This window comes from Caretta caretta, chromosome 2, assembly GCF_965140235.1.
Source record: "Caretta caretta isolate rCarCar2 chromosome 2, rCarCar1.hap1, whole genome shotgun sequence".
Classification (NCBI taxonomy): Eukaryota; Metazoa; Chordata; order Testudines; family Cheloniidae; genus Caretta; species Caretta caretta.
In genome coordinates this window covers 57,870,984-57,890,325 of record NC_134207.1, presented here as the reverse complement: position 1 = coordinate 57,890,325, position 19,342 = coordinate 57,870,984, and the positions used below count along the sequence as shown (strand labels likewise).

Here is a 19,342-nt window from a genome sequence, read left to right as displayed (position 1 = left end):
GGAGATCTATCAAATTTCCTACAGATTGCTGCTAATTCTTGCCATAAGAATATTGAAGCTTCAGTATCTACAGAATCCCACTAAGGGTCTGATACTGCACTTTTGACATCAGTGGGAGTTTTACTATTTACTTCAATAGAAGCACGATCAGGGTTTAAGTATTGGTCTACAGAGAAAAAATTTCTGTGCACACATTACTTCAGAAACATTAGGCTAGCAGAAAATATTTAAAACACGGAATGAGATTTTATTTTTGTAGCCGTAGCTAAATAGTATCAGTTGCCATTAACACTTTATCGATGGATGATATTCATTTTTAACACAGAAAGAAAAAATTAAGTAAACTATTTCTTGTCTTGAATTATAGTTCAACTGCCATGCTGTTTCAAATGTCTTTTGTGCTGCTGTTCTAAACTACTCAGCGAGAGAGTAGGTTTTCCAAGAGTGAAATGTGGAGTAAGAAAGAACCAAAGCAAATTTCAAGAATAATGAGGTTTGTGTGTGAAAACTTGCATATGTGCCTGTAATGCGTGTGGGTATGTTAAATGAATAAGCCTTTTAAAAGGATAAAATGTACGGTAAATGTATGTCTCTATTCATAGGTTCCTCTGTTTTTTATGGCACCTACTCATTTAATGCTAAACATGACACCTTATTATGTAGGTTGGTTACTTGATCTCCTAATTAATCACAAAATTCTGGCCAAGTGGCCCGGCCGTATCTCAGATATTTCCCTCAGTAATCCTAAATTCTGTGCAGCCACTCCAACACTAAATAGTATGAGGCAAGGAGCCTGGAGGAGGAGACACGTAAGCTTAGCTGCAGCTTGGCTCTGAACCTCTAGGGCATTGTTTCTCAAAGGGCTCGGCTGTTCCCCCTCTCACTTTCACTCATCACCATCAGGCCTGGTCTACACTTAAAAGTTTTGCCTCATAGTATGTTGGATAAGGGTATAAAAAAAATCACACCCCTACCCAACATAGCAGAAGCTCTAGTAAAGGTGCAGTTATGCCAGCAAAAAATACATTTTGCCGGTAAAGCATATTTTATTCAGGCTGTTGGTATAAGGTATATCGGCAAAAGAACTGCTGCTGGTATAAGCTGTATCTCCACTGGGAGGGTATAGCTATACTGGCAAACCCTTTCTTGTGTAGACAGTTGCTGCTGTTACTATTGCTCCCCTGCCAGGCTTTGCCTAATGACTTGTAAAATCTAATTAATTGCAATACAGGGAGTCCTCGGACTTACGACACAATTCGTTCCTTAGAATTGCATCATAAGTCGAAACGTTGTAAGCCCAAACCGCTTTTCCCAAAGGAATCAATGGTATGAAGGGGGGATTGATTCCTGCACCAAGACTTGGTAGACTATTTTCACAATAACCCAGATTTTTGTACTAAATGAATTATAGATGACAAATGCTGCAACATCAATGTATTTACTGGACACTGTATTTTGTAAACAGCATTCAAAGAAACATAAAAACTCAACAAGCTATCCTGCTGCCTCAAAGCCAATCAGAAGTGACCACTTCCAGCTCCATACCAGTATAACACAACCAGGAAGTGATTTCACGGGAACTTTATACAAATCTAGCATCATAAGAGCAAATCAAGCATCGTAAGGGCAAAATGGGCAGTCAATTGAAAAGCGTCATAAGTGGCGTCCAATGTAAGTCTGGTGTCATAAGTCCGAGGACGCCCTGTAATTAAAACATACCATGTGGAATGATGCACAGTTTTAATTACACTGCAAAGTTCCAATGAAATAAAAACTTTAAATTCTTGCATGCAAAGTACTCCACTTAGGAAGGAACAATCAATTGGGATACAAAATGGGAAATGACTGCCTAGGAAGGAGTACTGCGGAAAGGGATCTGGGGGTCATAGTGTATTGCAAGCTAAATATGAGTCAACAGTATAACGCTGTTGCAAAAAAAGCAAACATCATTCTGGGATGTATTATCAGGATTCTTGTAAGCAAGACACAAGAAGTAATTTTTCGCTCCACTCCAAGCTGATTAGGCCTCAAATGGAGTATTGCGGCCCGTTCTGGGCACCACATTTCAGGAAAGATGTAGGGAAATTGGAGAAAGTCCAGAGAAGAGCAACAAAAATGATTAAAGGTCTAGAAAACATGATTGATGAGGGAAGATTGAAAAAATTGGGTTTGTTTAGTCTGGAGAAGAGGAGACTGAGAGGGGACATGATAACTGTTTTCAAGTACATAAAAGGTTGTTACAAGGAGGAGAGAGGTAAATTGTTCTTGTTAACCCCTGAGGATAAGACAAGAAGCAATGGGCTTAAATTGTAGCTAGGGCGGTTTAGGTTGGACGTTAGGAAAAAATTCCTAACTGGCAGGGTGGCTAAGCACTCAAATAAATTGCCTAGGGAAGTTGTGGAATCTCCGTCATTGTAGATTATTAAGAGTAGGTTAGACAAACACCTGTCACGGACATTCTAGATAGTACTTAGTCCTGCCATGAGTGCAGGGGGCTGGAGTAGATGACCTCACAAGGTCCCTTCCAGTCCTACAATTCTATGATTTTATGATTATAGGAAACCAAAATTATTTCCTTTGCACTAAACATCCTTCAAAAATATGAACAGGTATATAGCTGACAACTATAATTCTACCATATTGCAAATCTGCCTTTCCATGTGCATTTTCAACTCTTACTGAAACACCTGGTGAACACAGGATTTGCATGTTACCAGCAACGGGCACCAAAAATAAATGACTCAGAGATAACAGGGAGCATCACCTTGATTCACTAAGTTGCACTCTCTTCTCTGGACAAGAAGGTCATGTGTCCAGGTCCTAGAAAAGGGTTTTTTCTTGTATGTAATGCTAACACTGCAGTGCAGTGTTATAAGTAGGGTGACCAGATGTCCCTATTTTATAGGGACAGTCACGATATTTGGGGCTTTTTCTTATATAGGCTCCTATTAACCCCAACTCCCTGTCCTGATTTTTACCCCTATACCCCTGTACTTCAGAGTCACCCATTCCTCAGATGAGATCTTCCCCTCTCTAGTCCTACTGCACGTTTTGAAAAGTGCATGAAATAACCCCTGTATCCTGGCCAGCATCCCCTAACTAAAGCCAGGTCTGATGACAAATTAGACAAATGCTGCTTTCATGATTGTATTACCTCAATAGAACTCTGTCCTGTACTACCTGGCTATTTCATATATTACTCTTTATATTCTGTATTACATTACATTCTGTATTGCAATATGAAGTCTGATTATGTATTTATTTTTCCTTCACATTTTTAAATAAAATTATAGTGTTATTAAATATTTTATAGAACCCAAGGATGTGCAAGCTACAACAATGTTATTCTAGGATGCTGAGGTATGTGCAATACCCCAGGCTTTATGTAGGCTTCAAACCTTTACACAGTGAAACCTGATATTCTAACATAGCTGGAGCATGTCTCACAGTTGAGTGAGGAGTGGTTGCACTGCAATATGATTTGCTTGGGAATCCATTCCTTTGATAACTGACCTCAGGCCATGAAGGATTTCAGTTCCAGGATCACTTATTGGTAGCTGGCTATGCAATGTTATCCCTTCCACGTTCTCTTGCCATCCTGTAGCAGTTTGCTAATGTTCACTTTTTTTCCCTGAGTCAGTAGTGGGATGACTTTCTATTGAGAAAAGGCCCTTAGCAATGCCCTAAATAGAGGTGTAATGACACATACAGCCCAGATTAATTAGAGCATAGCTTCTTTCCTCCCTCTGCTTGGACTGTGGGTCGAAGGAAGACGAAAAGAGATGGTTCAGGATTCATTGAGCACAAGTAGATGGCTCTTATTGCCCTAATATAAATGGTGCTCCTCAGAAGGAAGAGGGTTGACAGGAAAGACTTTGGAAAGAAGCATACCTGTCTGGGTTATTCCAAAGCATGTGTGATGGGTTCTACTTTGTATGTTTATTCTACATTATTCTGAATTGAAAAAAATGGGGATTATGTCTGGGAATGACTCTCAGACCTCTGTGGCCTTTTTTGTTTGTGTTTAGAGAGCTGAGTCTGCTATAAGTTAGAGCCCGACTTGAAAAGAGTGATGTACCTCTCAAAGTATGAGCTAGCCCAAGCCAATGGCCCCCTACCTCTGTTATTTCTATTGGGGTCAGTGAGTTAGCTGTCATATGTAGGACAGATTTGTATATTGCTATATTGCACTCCACATTTTTTTGTATATTAGAGCACTTCTGGCTGCCTTATTGAGTCTTTGAAAGAACACCAAACATCAAAAGATGGTTTTAAATGAACCATTTCTGAGAAATGAGAACAAATGCTCTTTGACTGAGCATCAATTAAAGAGTAAAGTAGAAAATAATTAACATTAGTACTTCTAATGGAAACCTTGAGTTACTTACGGCTTTTTTTAAAAAAATATGCTTTTTCAAATAAAGTACTTCTATAGATTTGTTTCTCAAAACTGTTAAACGTTCATAAATAATTTCAAGGCTGCCCATATTCCTTTATCTTACAAATAATTGAACTAAATGCTAGAACCATTAAATTCTGTAATATATTCTGTTCTTTTATCATAATGCTAGCTATCTGAAGGGAAATGACCAGATATTCCTGACAAAATGAACGCTACAAGACATTGAAATGCCTGTTTCCCGTTAAAATTAATGGCAAAATGTTTCTCCTTAGACTGAGGTCAAGGCATTTTTTGTAAAAGGTGACAATCCGTGGAACTTGTTCTATACAGTGATCTGTGAGAACCTGATTTTGTTTGCCTTCAGGCTACTGTATAAGGTTTTACTTCTCAACCAAGCTTTTGCCTAATCAAAGGGCCATTTCCTTCATTCTTTAAGTGCACCCAAACTGTCATAGGCCTCACAGTGGTGCAGGATCAGGCTCTTAAGGCATTTCTTTTTCTTTCCTTGTTTAGACTTTTCTAGTTTAAAACTTGATGTTTGATTGTATATGTGATGAAATGAGAGATGTGTGCACTGCTACTTATTAAATTAACTAAACTGAATGATTAATTTCAGAACATGTTAATCAGTTTAATAGAGTGCTTTGTGGGGTGAGGAGGCCTAGTGTTTGCCATCCTTAGTGCCATCCTCTCTGTGAGTAGGATTTGCAGTCCAGTCCTTCTCTTAATCAGAGGTGCACTGAGGTGGCAGGAGGTCTATGTCCCTCCTGTAACAGGGGTCATTGGCAGCGGAGCTTGGACCCACCCATTCAACCAGGCTTTGACCCATGACCCTAGGAGGGTCAACTGTGTCTGACCCCTGAAGGTGTCTTCTGAGTTACCCTCCGTGGGTCACTTCCTCCCGTCTGCCTTTCTCGTCCAGTCTGATATGAGGCAAAAAGAAAAGGCAACCAAAACCATCAGCCACAACCAGGCTCAACACATAGTCTTTCTCCCTCTGGAAGGCTTCTCTGGCATCCTTGTCAAGAACCTCCATGGAAAGTCTGTCCTCCTCCCCAGTCTCCCTCCTTCTGAGCTGGGTTGCTCCCTTTTCAACTCTTTCTTCAGTTGGAGCATGCGCTGCAGGTCTGGAGAGGTGGGGCTATCTGGGCCCAGTACAGCCCTTTAACCCCTTCAAGGCCAGTGTGGGGTCATACACCCCATCACAATCAGCCATTCAGTTTCTCACCAGTGAGTAAGGTTTAAAATAATTACATTTAATGCTGAATGCTAAAAGATGAATGTTTAATGTAATTACAGAAAGTGTGGCATTTTGTATTCTTTGCCTGTAGAGTTAATTTGAATTAATGAATATCACCAACCCTTTTATTTTAAAATTGTAGGCCAAATCATGCTTACCTTTCTCATAAGTAGACCCTCTGGAGTCAGTAAGAGAAGCAGTATTTGACTTGGTGTGGGTAAATCTAGAGTTTTTCTTTGTGAAAATCAAATAAAAGAAAGGGGGAAAAAGAAAAGAAAAATTGTAGATAATTTTGACTTTATTTGGAGCACTTAACACTTTTTTAAAAGAATACAAACAACCACTAACAAATACCTTTACTTTTAGCATCCAGGATGGTTTGCTAACCAGAGCCTTGTTTATTTTGTTTTACAGATTTTGGCCATTGTATCCATTCTGTTCATCGTTCTGTCAACCATTGCTTTGTCTCTCAACACACTACCTGAGCTTCAAGAAACAGATGAATTTGGACAACCAAATGACAACCCCCAGTTAGCACATGTTGAAGCTGTGTGTATTGCTTGGTTTACTATGGAGTACCTTCTGCGTTTCCTGTCCTCACCAAATAAGTGGAAGTTCTTCAAAGGTCCATTAAATGTGATTGATTTACTGGCCATTTTGCCATATTATGTCACCATTTTCCTCACAGAGTCCAACAAAAGTGTGCTGCAGTTCCAAAACGTCAGGCGTGTGGTTCAGATATTTCGTATTATGAGGATACTAAGGATCCTTAAACTTGCCAGGCATTCAACAGGCCTTCAGTCTTTAGGTTTCACTCTCAGGCGGAGTTACAATGAATTGGGTTTGTTGATATTATTTTTAGCAATGGGAATAATGATCTTTTCCAGCCTTGTGTTTTTTGCTGAAAAGGATGAAGATGCTACGAAGTTTACCAGTATCCCTGCATCCTTTTGGTGGGCTACCATCACTATGACCACTGTAGGATATGGTGACATTTATCCTAAGACTCTACTCGGAAAAATAGTTGGAGGACTGTGTTGCATTGCTGGAGTGCTGGTAATCGCCCTGCCCATACCAATCATTGTGAATAACTTCTCTGAGTTTTACAAGGAGCAAAAACGGCAGGAAAAGGCCATTAAAAGAAGAGAGGCCCTTGAGCGAGCTAAAAGAAATGGAAGCATTGTCTCCATGAACCTGAAAGATGCTTTTGCACGCAGTATGGAACTCATTGACGTAGCAGTGGACACAGGAAAGCCTGGCAATCCAGCCAGTTCAAAGGATACACCTGATGATAACCACCTATCTCCGAGCAGGTGGAAGTGGGCCAGAAGGACAATGTCTGAAACAAGTTCAAATAAGTCTTTTGAGAACAAATATCAGGAAGTTAGTCAGCAGGGCTCCCATGAGCAATTGAATAATGCTGCTGCTGCTGCGTCCAGCCCACAACACCTGAGTGCTCAAAAACTAGAGATGTTATATAATGAAATTACTAAAACTCAGTCTCAGCTTAATCTTAATGCTGGCTACCAAGATCAGCCAGCAAAACCACCTGAGTATGAGGAAGAAATAGAAATGGAAGAGGTCACTGGGCAGAGAGATCAGCTGCCAGCTGGACATACAGATGTAATAACAGACATGAGAAGCACATCTAGTATTGATAGCTTCACCAGTTGTGCAACTGACTTCACAGAAACAGAAAGGTCACCCCTTCCTCCTTACCTTGGCTCTCACCTGCAAATGAGATTCCCGAGTGACTCTGTTAATCTAGAGGACAACCAACGAACAAAGAGTTCTCCATTTGTATCACTCACAAGAGAGAAAACGTTTGCCCCTAGAGATGTCACTTTTGACTATAAGCCAATTGACACTGCTGCAAACAACGATGGTTGTGGCTCCCAAACTGTCCTGTATGGTCACTTGCGTTTTGACAGTGCCATGGAAAGCCCCAAAAGTTCTCTAAAAGGTAACAATCCATTAAAACCTAGATCCCTTAAAGTTAACTTTAAGGAAAACAGAGGCAGTGCTCCACAAACTCCACCAAGCACTGTGAGGCCATTGCCAGTAACAGCAGGAGCGGACTTTACACAGTCTACATCTCAGCATATTAGCACCATTCTTTTAGAAGAGAATTCACCCCAAGGTGAAAGACCCGTCATGCTGGGTGCTGATGCCTCGATGCTTTGCCAGGGACCTCCTAAAAGATCATCCCCTCTGTTTCCCAAACAAAAGCTTTTCACTTTCCCTTCGAAGGAGAAGAGAAGCTTTACTGAAATAGACACTGAAGAAGAAGAAGACTTCATGGAGATCACTGGTGTAAAACATGAAAAGCAGCAGGATATCAAAACAAATTGCTTTGGGGACAAACACAGTGATGGCACCCATTTAACAGACGAGCCAAGAGTCAGCTCTTCTTCACCCAAAAGCATGGGCCACAACTGTACTCAAGACATTTACCATGCTGGGAGTGAAGTAAAGAAGGGCAGTAACCAAGAAAGTTACAAAATGGAAAACCATTTATTTGCCCCAGAAATTCATTCAAATCCAGGAGAACCTGGTTATTGTCCCACACGTGAAACCAGCATGTGACTAGTCACAAAAGCAATAAAAAAAACTCTTCTTAAAACCACAGTTAGCAATGCCTGTGAACTAAAACATGGAAGCCTCAAAACAAAAACAAAAAAAAGTGCATAAAATTGTTATTTTTGCATGGCATGAAGAGTTGTTTAGTTTACGTACTGTTTAAGTAAAGAGTTCCAAGACTGCTTTTTGTAACAAACAAACAAAAGGGGAGAAAAAAATGACTCAAGAACAGTGAGTAAAATAAAGAGAGCTCTATTAGGAGCCAGTGTTCTGCAAAGTCTGACATTTTGATCCTTTCACTTTATGATTGTAGACAGATTTTAAACTCTGAACTTTTTTTTTCTCTTGGTTACAAGGAGTTTTAGAATTTGCACATGAAAGGATTAAAAGTCAATGCATGCATTCATAATGATGTGAAACAAGGTGCTTTGAGCTTGCAAATTAATATATTTGTAAATAGTTTGGGGTCGGGGGGAGAGCTACTGTTTTCAAGGATCTGTGGACATCAAGTTTCCTGGGACACAGGTACTTCCTTCACAGCACATTGCCTGGAGGATTTGTACAGACTTATGTTGCAAAATTGCAACTTCTGCTTAAAGCATCTCACATATCTTGCTTTCTGTTAAAAAGCTCATGAGTATATCTGTTTATTTAAGGGACTACAGTATTTTTAGTTTATCTGTGCTGTAAATCATTTTTTATTTGCACAAACTTTGTTGTTGCATTTGTAATTTAAATGAAGGATTCTTGAGAAAAAGTAAAGATTTAATGACCAGAATTGAAGCATTTGATATTTTATATAAGCACTGCCAGAATTTCCTAATTTATAACAATGCCCCATCATCAAATAAGAATACAAACCATACAATTATTGCCGTTGCAATAAATAGGGCCAAATGGCCATCAAGAATGAAACAGTTTATATCCAAGGATTTCTCACTCTCAAAACAATTCTTTTCAATTCTTATTTTTGGTGAAGAATTTTTGTATTTCTTTTGTTTTATTTGATGATCTCCTGAGGGCCCTTTTTTAGCATTTTCCCCCTTTAACTTACAATTCTCTTTTCTCTTTAACTATGGTGCCCATGGTCCAGCTGGAGGTCAGAGGAGCAGTTATCTTGAAGGCTGTTGCCATTGCCACTCCATGGATCAACAGAAAAAAAGCATTTAATTAAAGGAAAAATATCAGCCACCCCATTCCCCCCAATGCCAAAGCATCTTTATTTTTAGGGTGTACTTGAGCTCTGTCTCAGCCTTGGAAAAGAAAGATGCTGAACCCAAACCTAGCTTATAATGCACCCATGAAGCTCCTGCATGAATGAAGCTATTCATTTTTTCTTATCAAGTACCAATATAACACGTACTAAAGAGCCAATAAATCTTTGTAAATACATGCTTCATCTAGTAGATTTTTTCAGTTCATAAATCCCCATATGTCTGATGAATAAGCAGATTCACAATAATGTAAACTAGCCAATATTTTTTCCTTGTGAAAAACAAATAATTTTATTTTGATATTTTCCTCTGATTACTTCAGAAATATAGAGCCTGATTCCCTTCTTACTGACAGTGGTCTTGCTATGGTGTGGGCCAGCTCCTTACCTGAGATGAAGGATTTTCCAGTGGTTAGGAAGGTAGCCTTGTACTTGAGAGACCTAGGTTCAATACCTTGTTCTACTACAAACTTCCTGTGTGACTTTAGGCAAGTCACTTAGCCCCTCTGTATCTCAGTTCCTCATCTGTAAAATGGGAAGAACAATTCTCACAGGGGTATTGTAATAAAAAATATATTAAAGCTTGTGAGGCTCTGACATGCTGTGGTAATGGGAGCCATAAAAGTGCTTGAGGTAGAGAGCTGGTGTAAATCAGCATAGCTCTCTTTATCTCAGTGGAGCTTGGCCAATATACGGAGGCTGAGGATCCAGCCGTGTGCTTTCATTCACTTAAACAGAGTTGCCCCTCTCTTAAGTGAGTGGGACAATCCAGTCCATGGTGTGCTTCTCTTAGAAGAGAGGACATTTTTGTTACAAAGCTGCCTTCCCCAAAAGACTACAGAGCTGATCATGCAGAGCTTACTCAGGTCTCACCCATATAAGGGCTGCAAGATAGAACCCCAAATACCTGTTCAATTGGCTGGAACAAATAATAAGCACAGCATAGTTCCTTGGTTTAAAATAGAAAAATCTTTAATTGTTGGTCTTTTAAAGACATTTTTTTTTTTACCGAAATGAGTCCAAGTGTTTCTTGTGTGATTTGAAACCCTGGCATACGATATCATTTCTCCCAATCAGTGTCTGGTCATTACTTCTCAAAATAAAAATGCACTTTCTGTCCTTAGTTGCAGTCCAGGTAACTCTATTGCTACATATAATTTTACCTATTTCTATGGCACTCTGATGAATACTTTTCAACCATTTGTTTCACTGTTCTAAAAATTATCTCTTGAATGTTTTCTAGTCGTTAAATCTTCTATATTTATTTGTATTGTTTACTGGTAGATATTTTCAATGACTAAGACTAAATGCCAGTCCATTTTATATGCCTAAAATGTTGGTCGGTCCGTATTTTCTACATACAGTTTTATGAAATCACACAATCCTATTTGATCTGCCTTTAGGTTCTAGCCAACAAAATGAAAACCAGGTTTTGTCCAAATGGAGCCCAGTCCTTTAGTTTTAACCTAGGGAAAACTCCCATTCAAGTTAATGACTCTGTTCAGGCAAACCCCCCCAGGTCTACGGTTCTGATGCCACAACGTTCTCCACACAGGTGGACCTCTGAACATGGTCAGAGCCCATTTGAAGTCAGTGGCTTTCTGTACAGGAGCAGGAGTCTGACCATATGGCGCTCATTGGAGTTTTAATCCTTAAAACTCCCCTGAGTTAAATCAGTCCTTTGTCAAGGCCTAATTCTGCTCCTAGTAAAGTCATTGAGAACTCAGGGGGTGTAGAATCAAGCCTTCATGCCTTGTGCAGGCAAATTCCCATTGAAACCAATGGGAGTTTGGCCAAATAAGGGCTGAATAAAACCAAAGTAAGGACTTTGAGATTTGGCCCCGAGTAAAATCAGTGAGAGCTTTGACTGAGTAAAGATCACAAGACCAGGCCCTTATTGGCCATCATATTTGAAACATGTTCAGAGAAGCACAGAAGCTTGCAATTGAACAGGCAAAGCCAATGTAGTTCTCATTAATAACAGTCATAGTAATTTTAGAACTTTTGAGGGAAGAAGGATCAGGCTTTAGAAATGTTTTCTATGATAGTCTAGTTCACGTAGCAAGTGTTGATCATGCTGAATTATATTTCCAGGAACACAGGCTTGCACAGTGGGCATTTCCAGCCTAGCCTAGAAACAAGGGGCCCAATCCTGAACACCTAACTCATGCAAAACTCCAAATTAAAATATTGACCAGAGTAAAGGCTGCAGGACTGGGCCTGTCTCTTCCTCCAACAGAGAATACATCAGAAGCATGGTCCTGGGTGATTTGATTCAGTAAAATTAATCCCTTTAAAATTATGCAAAACTACTTGACCTACATTTTTTTCTGCTTTGCTGAGACTTCTGAGCCATTTCAGACCCAAGTCTGCTCCCATTTGCCATATATTACAATAGAAGGAGACCTTTTAGAGTTTTGGGGCCAGATTCTATACTAGTATAAACAGAGCGACTCTGGTACTCTGGTTACTCCAGATTTACACGCACACCCGGGCAACTGAAACTGGAGTCTGGCTCTTGGCATCCCTGGAACATGAAGATCATTCATTAAGATGATTTTGAAACATAGGCAAAGAGTATTTTTTAAATTTTTACACTGATTTCAAAATTCTGAATCAAAGTTGTAATTAATTTTCCACGTTTTAGCCAAACTTACATGTTTAAAAGAGATTTACGTTTTCTGATTGTCTAAATGACACTGTTCCAGAGGAGGGGCAGAAAGTGATATATTGCACAAAGTGCAAAGTAAATACATACGGCAAACTATGGTTATATGGGAAACATATGGGCTTAAGAATATAATATGGAGAATAAAGTTATTGCACTACACAATTTGTGTAAAGCAACTACACCTTTTTAATAAACACCAAAAGCCTTTTAAACTTCATTTCATAGAAGGTGTGAACCCTTATGCTGATGCGGCAATATAATGCACTGCATTCTCATTTCACAACTGGGCTTAGAAGTCAAACATTGCTCAAGTTAAAGCGGTGGTTTGCCATCAGACACAATACCAAAGCCACTGAGCTGAACAGCTGTTTATTTCTACTGCCGTACTACATAAGCAAAAATATGTCTCTAAAACCTTGTATTTTTGTTTCAAATCTTTAAATCAAAGCAGTAATTGGTTTCTTAGTTCCTATTAACAATAGATATCATCTGTAGATTAAAAACATTGGCATGTTTTAATGGTTGTTTTTTTATATATATGGATCAGAAGCTTGTTTAAGGTTCTTTATGTCTATTGGGAATGATGTTTATCCTGAAACTAAATCCCAAATAGATAAGTGAAAATAGAAATAGAAATTAGTTATGTTGACAAGCAAAGTGAGTTAGAAATGAGAGAATTCTGAATACCATGTTTAGACTCTTTAAGAATTTCATGGAATATTGCATTTAAAATAGTTTGAACTTTGAAGTTCTTGTGCTTGCATAGTAGTGCATTAACTGCTTATGCTACTGCCTTTTTAAAATAGCTTTGCCACAAGGGCTCAATTCTGTTGTCATTATCAGGCCAAACTGCAAGCAAAGTCAATGAGGAAAGTTGCAGGTTGGCCTGATAGAGGCTCCCACCCTAATTGATTACATGTTTATTTTCACGAATGCACAATCTTGGCTTTGATGGCAATGAAAAGATTTAATCTCATTGTAAATGAAACAATGGCAGAAAGAGGCTGTCGCACAGTAGCCAGCCCAGGTCCACCACTTTATTGAAGTGAAAATGCAATAAAGGGGGAAGAAAGGCAAAGAAACTGTAAGTCAACAAGGCATGTTGTCAATTAAAAAAAAATCTGTTGGTCTTATACATAGATAATGAGAAAATATGGATATGAAATATAGCATTAAGGCTCTAATTCTGACCCTAACTCTCCTACAGTGCTTGTACAGCAGTTCCTGTGGTTCTTCATTGAGAGTCTCAAAACAGTGAATTATGTCTCCATCTACCTAGTCTGTCTACCTGGACATTTACACCATGCTTATTATAATATTTGAACACTTTCTTGAAAAATAAACTCACAGTAAAGTCTCTTTGTTGAGCTTTGGTTCTCCTCCCATTACCCCCAAATGGCAGATACGGCTGTGCAAATATATAGAGAAATTCATTATTATTTATTTATTAAAGAAATTTATCATGAAGGGAGAAGTCTTGCATTTTGTCTTGCAAACAGGGAGATTCATGCTCAGTATAATAGAAGAAGGGAGTTAAATTTCATCCTCTATTCAGGGATGAACCACTATAGTGTCCAGAACACTGGGATACTTGCCACGCTTTGAACCGGACAGAGCTCTTTCAAAGCTGTTGCCCTCATTTTCTGTTAACACATGCATTGTAGCAGTCGAGCAGTATAACCCTGGCAAAGTCAGCATACAATAGGCTGGGGCAAAGGCATAAATAGAAGCTGGTGTTTCTGAAAGTCTTTAATTGCTATATGTGCATATCGGAGCAGTAAAAATGCCAGGATGATTCCAAGGCTATTGATTGTTTATATGATTGATGCTGGTAGATCCACTCACCTGAGGCTGATGTGCAGGTTTTGGATAGATTTTCAGAGAGACTCACTTTCCCACTTTCACTTTCCCACTGTCACTTTCCCACTGAAGCAACGGGCTTAAATTGCAGCAAGGACGATTTAGGTTGGACATTAGGAAAAACTTCCTAAGTGTCAGGTGGTTAAGCACTGGAATAAATTGCCTAGGGACGTTGTGGAATCTCCATCATTGGGGATTTTTAAGAGCAGGTTGGACAAACAGCTGTCAGGAATGGTCTAGATAATACTTAGTCCTGCCTTGAGTGCCTGGGACTGGACTAGATGACCTCTCGAGGTCCCTTCCAGTTCTATGATTCTATGATTCCGTTTCCTCAGAGGTTAGCTTCAGATAGCAGCTTTTCATCCCAGCATTAATCTCTTTTAGGTGCAGGGTAAATAGGAGGTGGCATTGTTAGCATTTGATCTGAGGGACAAGCAGTGCTGGATGCCATCTCTAGCTGTTGGTATTTGAGGCTATATGTCACACGCTCTCCCCAAACAGTTTTACATATATTTTGAATAAGATAGGCTACTCTCGCAACACTGCCCAAGCGAGGCCTGTGGCAGCAAAGGTGCAATTGCCCATCACCACCCTCTATGATCATTCTAAGAAGCTCAGTGGATTTGCTCATCCCTCACAGGTCTTTCTGGCATACTAGAAGCAATTTTTAGTTGACTGTTGAAAGCTATTGAGAAATCATGCAGCATAAGTATGGATGTTTGTCCCTTGTCCATGGACTAGAGGAAATCATCAACCTAAGCCATCTCAGTCCAGTGTGTGGTCTAAACCCTAGTTGAAAAAGATCTAGGATTCTAATGCAGGTCAAATGTTCCTGGAGGTGACTCTTTCCAGCTTCTCCATCACTTTGCTTAGGGAACAGAGATTAGGCGAAGTTGGTAATACTGGTTGCATCGCATGCTGCCTTCTTGAACACTGATCTCAGCCCAAAGAACAATACTAGTACAAAGGGGTGAGTCAAGGGTGGAGTAACAGACATGTCTGTGTGTTTCCTCTGCTGGGAGTGTAAATAATACCTTTGGGAAATGTCCCACTGATTTAAGCAGAATTACCCATTAGCTTCAATGAGGATTTCTTCTAAAACATCAGTGGTACCATATGGCCCTGTATTATTGCTTTAATGATTATTTTGGTATTTAATTTCCTTTATGAGGGCTAATAGAGGACCATGCTGATCCCTTTGTAGAGCTGGGGACTAACACACCAATGAATACTGATCTTCTTAATTAAAATTTTCCAGAGAACACAATATTAATTAATTCACCTAATTCAAAATAAAACATTATGCTGCCCAAACCTGCTAATTAAATTTCATAGTGATGTTTCATCACTCTATGCATTGTCTGTACTCTTACGGTTAATGTAAACACTCATAAAGTCTCTGATGAACAAAAGAGTGGTCTGGGCTATTAATTTCATTGGGCTAAATTTTACCCTCAAGTAACACTTAGATCCTCCATTGACTTCAATGGAAGTCACACACAGTGATCAGAAGGAAGAACAAGGCTCAGCATGAACACTAAAACAAAATGAGTATCCTAAATTACAGTGTCATCAAAGGACACTTGTATACCTACACTGCAATTAAACACCTGAAGCTGGCCCATGTCAGCTGACTTGAGCTCATAGGGCTCAGGCGGTGGGGCTGTAAAACTGTGGTGTAGACATCTGGGCTCAGGCTGGAGCCTGGGCTCTGGGACCCTGCCCCCTCATAGGGTCACAGAATCATAGAAGATTAGGATTGGAAGAGACCTCAGGAGGTCATCTAGTCCAACCCACTGCTCAAAGCAGGACCAACCCCCAACTAAATCATCCCAGTCATGCCTCTGTCAAGCCTGACCTTAAAAATCTCTAAGGATGGAGATTCCACCACCTTCCTAGGTAATCCATTCCAGTGCTTCACCACCCTTCTAGTGAAATAGCTTTTCCTAATATCCAACCTACCTCCCTCACTGCAACTTGAGACAATTGCTCCTTGTTCTGTCATCTGCCACCACTGAGAACAGCCTAGCTCCATCCTCTTTGGAACCCCCCTTCAGTAGTTGAAGGCTGGTATCAAATTCTCCCTCACACTTCTCTTTCTGGGCTCCAGCTCAAGCCCAAACGTCTTCTGCAATTTTACAGCCCAGCAGCCCAAGCCCTGCCAGCCCAAATCAACTGACACAAGCCAGCCACAGGTGTTTAATTGCAGTATAGACACTGAAGACAGTCTTATCGCTCTATCTGGAAAGATATCTGAATACCAACCATCACTTTTCAGGGATATAGCCAATCCTGCAGTCCTTGACCGGTCCTGCACCTCTTACTCATGCAAATTGCACCATTTGAAATCAGTGGGACTACTTGTGGGTAAGAAAAGTTGGATTTGACCATTTGCGAAAGTGAAATTCTCACCACCTGTCTTCCTAGTTATTCCAAGTGAAGTGAACTGAGGAAGCCCATGTATGACATTAGCTAACGGTTTGATCATGTGACAGTAGATATTGGTACTTCAGGCCTGATTCTCCAGCACTTTGGACCTTCGGTAATCATTCACCCATGCAAACTGGGTGCGAAATGTTCCCGAGTTGGTATGGTAGGCTAGTGGTGGAGCTAATGGAGTGGGCAGGTGACTGCATCCTGTGGTGGCTATACATTTAGCATGTAACCTCCTTGTCTTCAGTAGACTTACTCTTCGTTTACACTGGTGTGAATGAGAGCAGACTCAGGTCTGAGGTGCATTACACCTACTTTTCACAAGTTTAAACGGCTACACAAAGTGGTGGAGAATCAGGCCCTTGGACAGTATATTTGTGCCCATCTGAAATGTAGCAAAAAATGACGTTTACTTTTGTACAATTACAAGGGGAAGCACATATATTTTATACTGGTACTTGAGCTAGAAGTTCAGAAAACAAAATATGTTGGCCCCAGATCCTCAAAAGTATTTAGGCCCAATGGGAGTTAGGTGCCTAAATACCTTTTGAGGATCTGGGTCATTATTCCTGTTCCTGCAGGCTCTAGGAAGGAAGCCAATGGGAGTTTTGCCTGTGTAGAACTGAAGAATTGGGCAACTTATTGTGACTTGAGGCAAACCAAACAGTTTCTATCACTTGTTGCAAACTGGAAAAATAAAAACCATTGTTGTGGGACAATCAAGGGCACATTTGGTAGGGGCAGAGTTTTGGATTTATACCTTCGTATTTTCAAAGAGTTATGCAGAGTTTTAGCCATCTAACTCCTGTTAACATTAAGGGGAGTCATGCACATAAAATGAAACATTTAGGGATTAGTGTACAAAGAAGTTGAGAGTTGACTACATAACCTATTATTTTAAGATCATTGTAAATATCAACTAAAATATGTATTATTCCATCTTTATAAGTTATTTATTGTATTAGGTACAGTAATATGTACAATAATTAGTTTTACTGAGTTTAATGAATTTTACTTTGTATTCTTTTGTGAATGCTCTGAATGCTGCAGAAAAAAAAAGCACAAAAGTATTTTTTCAAGTTCTCTCGGCACAATAGTAGTGTCCTCACCTTGTTCCATTTTACAGGATTAGCAGCATTTCATTGTAAAACGCTCTGTTAACAACATATCTCTTTCTTTACAAAAAACTGTCGCTCGACGATAAAGGCATAATGTGATAAGTCTTGTCTAACCTCAATCATCTGCCTTTACAAAATGCCCCAGAGTTGTGGGAGAATTTGCTGCTTTTGCTTCACATGTTGCTTGTCTTGGGGTGCAGTTGGGAATTATAACATAGGGCATTTTGCAATGGTAATTGCATCAAACATGCTTTGTTTCATTATTATTATATTTACTAGAAATTTTTTGATTTCATTTCTTTCTGCAGATAATACCATTTAATAATAGTTTACTTTTTTTCAGCTCCCCACCTTACACCATTAGCATAATAACTTCTCACATTTAATGGTATTCGTATCAATGTCTCCATATCAGCTGCATTTTAACCTCATAAAAAAGGAAATGTGATTTTTTTTTGTTGCTATACTAGATTTTGCTAATCAACTAAATATTTCTGCACCAATCAACATATTAATATGCATGTGGTAGTCTGTACAATTGTTCAACATCAAAATACCTGTTTGATTTATGTCAAATGTCTGTAAAATGAATGGCATTGTTCTCCATTTCAGTCTGACAGAATAAGCAGGCTAGTAAATAAATGTGTAAATGAATCATCTGTGTCTCATTTCAGTTCTCTGCATGAAGCCACTTTACATTAAACATTGCATACATACCAATACAATAATCCATAGTGTCTTTAGATTTCATTATTTTACAATATCATACAGGGAGCTCTGGTAGAAAATGTGTAAGGAAATAAATTAAACAACTATGCAAATAAAGTCAGAATCCATTATTTTTCCAAGAAAGTAAATACAGGGCTTCTAAGCTGTTTGTTCTCTCTCTATAACATTACTACTACTAATAATAACCTTGCATTTTTATAGATCAAGGACCTCAGCACTGTACAAATGGATAAATATTATTATCCCCATCTTACAAATGGGGAAAGGGAAGCCTAGAGAGGTTTAGCAGGGTCTTCAATTTTCAACAGTGTCCATTAATCTTGGGTGCTTCGCTTTTTGGACACCCAAATTGAGATGCCTATAGGCTGATTTTCCGAGGTGCTGAGCACCCAGGATTCCAGTTCAACGAGAGATTTAGGTGTTTGACACCTCTGACAAATAAATATTAGGAAGCCAGAGCATCCAAAATTATTCCACACTTCTGACAATATTAGCCTTAATGCTTGGAACCCTGGCATCCTCTGAATGGGGAGTGAACCCAGCTTCCTACACCCCCCACAACTCTGAAAGAAAGATAATCTGGAAACTACTCAAGTGAAAACAGCATTAGGAATAACTTGCTCTGGGGATCGTGTTTCCTTTTAATAACAGTTTTTGATATAACCAAACATATTTTGTATATGAAAAAGTATTTTTTCATTTTTTTTCAATATGCAGAGGTAGTAGGGAGTCTATATCATTTAGAAACTAATGCATACAACATTTTTCTCTCCAAAATGAAAGCTGTTTTGAATTTCTATGTCTGATCTGTAAAACAATGAAATAAAGATTTAGGGCCAAATTCTGCCCTTTAATGTGCATGTGTAACTCCTACTATTATTGTTTATATCACTGTAGAAGCCCCATTCAGGATCAGGGTCCCATTGTGTTATATACTGTGCAAACACATATGTAGACACTTTCTTGTACTGAAGAGCCTTTTTGTGTTGTTTTTTAACCTCAAGGCTACTTAATGCATAAAGCACGTAGATCTTGGTAGTACAGATTAGTAAGTTTTTTTCTGCTTTTCTTTTATTTTCAATAAACAACCCTCCCT

At 39.3% G+C, this 19,342-nt stretch overlaps 1 protein-coding gene across 1 annotated transcript in view; it reads left to right on the top strand.

The window, feature by feature from the left end:
• The window catches only part of KCNB2 (potassium voltage-gated channel subfamily B member 2), a 305,366-nt gene extending 286,262 nt beyond the window's left edge, over window positions 1-19,104 (top strand). The window contains exon 3 of the mRNA XM_075125120.1: window positions 6,057-19,104. Coding sequence (XP_074981221.1) covers window positions 6,057-8,228 — 2,172 coding nt within the window. The 3' untranslated portion in view covers window positions 8,229-19,104. The remainder of the gene's footprint in view (window positions 1-6,056) is intronic.
• The last annotated feature ends 238 nt before the right edge of the window (window positions 19,105-19,342 follow it).